Here is a 6,000-nt window from a genome sequence, read left to right on the forward strand (position 1 = left end):
TAACTACAAATTTTCATTTAAAAAATTATACTTTGGGACTTAGCCCATGACTGAGAATGAAGCCAGGCGTACGGATGGCAGCGAGGGGTCAATCCGTGCCCAGCGCTGGGTCGCCGGTGGAGGAGTCGGAAGTGGTTGGGGTTTGGGGGAGGAGATCCGCTCACACACAAGAGGAGAGGCTTGAGCCGCCATATCTGCCGCCGCTGCCGCAGCTGCGAATGCAGTGTCAGTACTTCGCTGTCTCCGTGCTGCCGATAAGGTGCGTGTCGCTACCCCTTGGCCCCGCGCTCTTGCTGCCTTCCCCCGGTCTGCATAGCCCGCTCTTTCTATCGTGCTGACCCCGCTCCCTCCCCACCACCCATCAGGTCCTCAGATGATGGATACGGGTAGCAGCAGCAGCAGCAGCAGCGACTCAGCGCCCGACTGCTGGGACCAGGTGGACATGGAAGCCGTGGGTGCAGCCCCTATCGGGGACCTAGCCTCTTCAGCAGCAGTGGTGGAGACCCAGCATGAGCACCTCAACTCGGCCTTCAGCCGTCAGCTGAACGTCAACGCCAAACCCTTCGTGCCTAATGTACACGCCGCGGAGTTCGTGCCGTCCTTCCTTCGGGGCCCGGCTCCGCCGCAGAACCCCCCTGCGGACACCACCAGCATTGACGAAACCTGCACCGGCGCGGGCACACCTGAAGGTAAAAGGCTGGGACTGGGGGCACCTGTGGAACTTGCCAAAGAGGAGCAGATAGTGTTGTGTGAAGGCTCCAATTCAGCCGTTACCATGGAACTTTCTGAACCTGTTATAGAAAACGGAGAGGTGGAGATGGTTCTAGAGGAGTCCTGGGAGCACAATAAAGAAATAAGTGAAGCCGAGCCAGGGGGTTGTTCGCTGGGAGATGCAGGGCCCCCAGAAGACAGTGGTCAGGAAATGATGGAGAAAGAGGAGATGAGAAAATCTAAATCTGTGGTCCTAGCCTCAGGTGCTCCTAAAAAAGAACACGTAAATGTTGTATTCATTGGGCACGTAGATGCTGGCAAGTCAACCATTGGAGGACAGATAATGTTTTTGACAGGAATGGTTGACAAAAGGACACTTGAGAAATATGAAAGAGAAGCTAAAGAAAAAAACAGAGAAACTTGGTACTTGTCCTGGGCCTTAGACACAAATCAAGAAGAACGAGACAAGGGTAAAACAGTAGAAGTGGGTCGTGCCTATTTTGAAACAGAAAAGAAACATTTCACCATTCTAGATGCCCCTGGCCACAAGAGTTTTGTCCCAAATATGATCGGTGGTGCTTCTCAAGCTGATTTGGCTGTACTGGTCATTTCTGCCAGGAAAGGGGAGTTTGAAACTGGCTTTGAAAAAGGGGGACAGACAAGAGAACATGCTATGTTGGCAAAGACAGCAGGTGTAAAGCATTTAGTAGTGCTTATTAATAAGATGGACGATCCCACAGTGAATTGGAGCATCGAGAGATATGAAGAATGTAAAGAAAAACTGGTACCCTTTTTGAAAAAAGTCGGCTTCAGTCCCAAAAAGGACATTCACTTTATGCCGTGCTCAGGGCTCACGGGGGCAAATATTAAAGAGCAATCAGATTTCTGTCCCTGGTACACTGGATTACCCTTTATCCCGTATTTGGATAACATGCCAAACTTCAGCAGATCAATTGATGGACCCATTAGACTGCCAATTGTGGATAAGTACAAGGATATGGGTACTGTGGTCCTGGGCAAACTGGAATCGGGAACCATTTTTAAAGGCCAGCAGCTTGTGATGATGCCAAACAAGCACAGTGTGGAAGTTCTTGGGATACTTTCTGATGATGCTGAAACTGATTATGTAGCCCCAGGTGAAAATCTTAAAATCAGACTGAAGGGAATTGAAGAAGAAGAGATTCTTCCAGGATTCATACTTTGTGACCCCAATAATCTTTGCCATTCTGGACGCACATTTGATGTTCAGATAGTGATTATTGAGCACAAGTCCATCATCTGTCCAGGTTATAATGCGGTGCTGCACATTCATACTTGTATTGAGGAAGTTGAGATAACAGCCTTAATCTCCTTGGTAGACAAAAAATCCGGAGAAAAAAGTAAGACGCGGCCCCGCTTCGTGAAACAAGATCAGGTGTGCATTGCCCGTTTAAGGACAGCAGGAACTATCTGCCTTGAGACATTCAAAGATTTTCCTCAGATGGGTCGTTTTACTTTAAGAGATGAGGGTAAGACCATTGCAATTGGCAAAGTTCTGAAACTGGTCCCGGAGAAGGACTGAACAGCTTTCTTGATAACCCTTGCACAATACTGTGAGAATTGACTACAAAAGTTCACCACCTTCTCTTATTTACTGGCCATTGATAGACTGTTCTCCATATTTTGCAAAGAAAAATTTCACAGCAAAAATTCATGTTTTGTCAGCTTTCTCATGTTGAGATCTCAGTTATGTTTCACAGATGAACTTACACACAAGTTTCATCTTCCAATACCATTCTGCTTCCGTGGACAGAATCAGTAATAGCTTTGTAAGTGATGTGGATGTAACTGTGTATAACAATGAAAAATTAATATATTTTTTAATTTTTCATTTTTTTTATAAATCCATCTTTATTGTTCATATTATTACAAAGGTTCCTCATTTCTTTCCCCCTAATTTTTCATTTTTCATTAGAATATTTAGACAACCCTTGTTCACACAAACCAGAGTGTGTCAGTGTGTGTGTGTGTGTGTGTGTGTGTGTGTATGTTAAAAAGACAAGTAATCTGTGAATAAAATACTTCATTTGAAACTCTTATTGGTATTTGAAATGCTTTTGAATACTTTTAAGCTTTGTATATAATACTTTGCAATTAGCCTATTTGCTTTTCCAAGTAATTTAATATATTTTATTGAGCTTTTTAAAATTGTCTTCCGCTCATTATTTTAGATTAGGTATTTACAAACAATGCCCAAGTTTGTATTAAAGGAAAATTTTTAATTTTGAAATTTTTTAATTTCAGGGCTCTTTCTTCCCAGTGAATTTTGTTTTCTGTGCCCAAGTCCAATCAACAAAGGACATTCTGCTTCTCCACTTATAATTTGCAAAAGAAAGGCTCAGGCCATCTATCAGGTCCACTAATGTCAAGGATGGCCAAATTACAGATTTACCTGGGGATTCAAACCAAATGTTGACTAGACTCTTATCTGCACTCCATCATCTTAACACAATCCTTGGTTTTGTTCCCCTTGTCACTTGGGATGAGGGATACAACACAATAAAGGGCCATGACTACTGAGCCGATAAATGCTTTCAATAGGGCTGCAAGTCATTTACTGAAAATTAAGGGTTAGTGAGGGTTGTGAGCTGGGACACTGAGGAGACCCGTCCACCCTTCTTCAGTGCTTGGGGTTGGTAGTACAGGTGGAAGGTCATTTTGACAATCAGATCATGACCCACTTTTGGGGTTTGGGATACGGGACTTATCTTTGAAAAGAAGATGAGGAAAACACCAACTGTGGATTGAAGTGGCTACTTTTATTGCCAGAGGAGTGAACTTACAACCTGCAGAACTATCAACAGCTGTAAGAACTTTGTCTTGGTAAGTGGGTAGAGGCCCAATGAAAACACCTGCCTGATGGTGGCCAAAGTCAATTCCTCACACACATGGGCTGGTTGAACAGCAGTGGAGTCTGTTGCCCGAATACCCTGGGCCCATGCTCAGGCAAAGGTGGTGTCCCCTGCTCCGTTGCCTTTCCTTTTTGTACCCATGTATCTCTAAGATGTCTCACCTGTCAGAGAGAGCCACTGGTCTTGTGCAGGACACCCACATGAGAAATGAGGATTTTCATTTGGTTATATGTCAGCTAACCTAATCCAAAGGGACGTGTCTAACTGTCTTGGACCCAGTCCGTTAATAATTAGAATGTCAGTGATAAGAGTTTCTTCTTCATTTTAGATTTTCTTCTTGCCTCTGTGTTCTGAACTTGGTACAGAATGCAGGACAATCCAGTGTTTGCTAAAAGTTTTGCCCTGGCAGCCACTCTTTTAAAAATATATTTCTGATGCTGCTTCAATCTCGTTTTGCAATTTTAGTAATTTACCAATGGGATTATTGTGGATATCTGTCACTAATTGGCCGAAGTCACAAAGTGGGACAGAACTCTTTTTCTCTATCCAATTTGGATAATTTCCTATCAAAAGCTGGCTCTGAAATGTCTTTCTCATTAGTCAGTTGTATAGCAATTTCTTCACCAGGGTATCTAAACTGTATTAAAAAAAAAAACTTTCAGCCCTAACTGGTTTGGCTCAGTGGATAGAGCATCGGCCTATGTACTGAAGGGTCCCAGGTTTGATTCCTGTCAAGGTCATGTACCTTGGTTGTGGGCACATTCCAGTATGTGCAGGAGGCATCTCATCAATGTTTCTCTCTTATCCATGTTTCTAACTCTCTATCCCTCTCCCTTCCTCTCTGTAAAAAATCAATAAAATATATTTTAAGCCCTAGCCGGCTTGGCTCAGTGGATAGAGTGCCAGCCTGCTGACTCAAGGGTCCCAGGTTCGATTCTAGCCAAGGGCACATGCCTGGGTTGTGGGCTCGATCCCCAGTGGAGAGTCGTGCAGGAGGCAGCCAATCGATGATTCTCTCTCATCATTGATGTTTTTCTCTCTCCTCCCTTTCTCTCTGAAATCAATAAAGATATCTATATCTATATATCTATATCCATCTATATCTATATCTATATCTATATCTATCTATCTATCTATCTATCTATCTATATAACTTTCAGAGAGCAGGACATAAATCTTTGTAAATAGATTTTGGAAACCAAATTGCTTCAGTAAGAAGCACATCATTCAGGTGGTTGGAGACACCAAACTCTGGCTCTATAGGAAAGTAGATATAAACTCAGGGTAACATTTCTAACTTTTTGAGCACCTTCCTTTATAGTCCTTAATGTCTCGTGGTGTTTTCTAAATACTGCAAATCGGGGCCATTCACAAGCACAGTACTAGTTTCCAAGGACATACAAAGTAGTGTCCCTTCAGAAGTCCCCTATTGCCTCCAATTCATTCCAATTTAACTAAACTATCCTCAGATACTCATCCCCAATTCCTGGCATCCAAGATAATATAACATCTCCCCAAGTCTGACTACATGCTGTAAATACATTATAAACTTAATACTTCAGGCTTTTTCAATACAGTAAGTGTTTACCTATTGGCTCTTAGCAACTTTTCTTCCAAGTTTTTTTTTAAAATACATTTTTATTTATTTTTTTAGAGAGAGAGGGATAGAGAGGGAAAGACATCATCGATCAGCTACCTCCTGCATGCCTCCACCCTGGCATGCACCCTGACTGGGACTCCAACTAGAGACCTCTTGGTTTCTGGGCTGATGTTTAACCACTGCACCACACTGGCTGGGCCCAAGTTTCTATTTCTCTGGTCACATGAGAATATGTAGGGAAAGGGACCAACTTATTCTGTACTTCAGCAAAGACCCTAAAAGGAAAGGGAAAGTTTGGGTGGGTAGAAGCTAACGAATTATTCTGAGGATCTTTCTCTGGCACCAGGATAAATTGCCAGTGCTTTTAATATCTACTCCAGTTACTGTTCCTGTCTTCAAAAAACAAATCCTTTATCAAAATAAACCCTCCTTTCACAATATCATAATTCTGGTTTATTAAAATGCAAGGAACTTGCTCTTTTAAAAGTTTACTTATAAACATTTTGTAGCACAAATATTCAAACTCATTTTAGTTCAAATAAACTGTGTAGCAACAGGGAGATGATTAGATACCACTGTATGGCCATTGAAAAATAAACTCTTCAACCACCACAGAAGTTCTGCCAAAACCCAAACATTTAACTATGCTCACATTGGTCCAGTGCCTGTTTTTATATTCAGTATGGTTGTTTCTATATTTTCTGTTAAGACCATGGTCATATTTCTATTTGCCCCAGTTACACTATCTACTCCTGGTTGGTCACTGGAGGGGAAGAAAAATTTGGCCCAAGTTTTCTC

General features: G+C 42.6%; 1 protein-coding gene across 1 annotated transcript; it reads left to right on the top strand.

Moving 5' to 3' along the window:
• The first annotated feature begins 185 nt into the window (after positions 1 to 185).
• GSPT2 (G1 to S phase transition 2) lies at positions 186 to 2,422 on the top strand. Its single transcript, XM_084871069.1, has 2 exons — positions 186 to 259; positions 366 to 2,422. The coding sequence occupies exon 2, from the start codon at positions 374 to 376 to the stop codon at positions 2,270 to 2,272; it is 1,899 nt and encodes a 632-aa protein (XP_084727195.1). The 5' UTR covers positions 186 to 259; positions 366 to 373; the 3' UTR covers positions 2,273 to 2,422.
• Positions 2,423 to 6,000: the final 3,578 nt, after the last annotated feature.

This window comes from Pipistrellus hanaki (genome assembly GCF_964339955.1).
Source record: "Pipistrellus hanaki genome assembly, chromosome: X".
Lineage (NCBI taxonomy): Eukaryota > Metazoa > Chordata > Mammalia > Chiroptera > Vespertilionidae > Pipistrellus > Pipistrellus hanaki.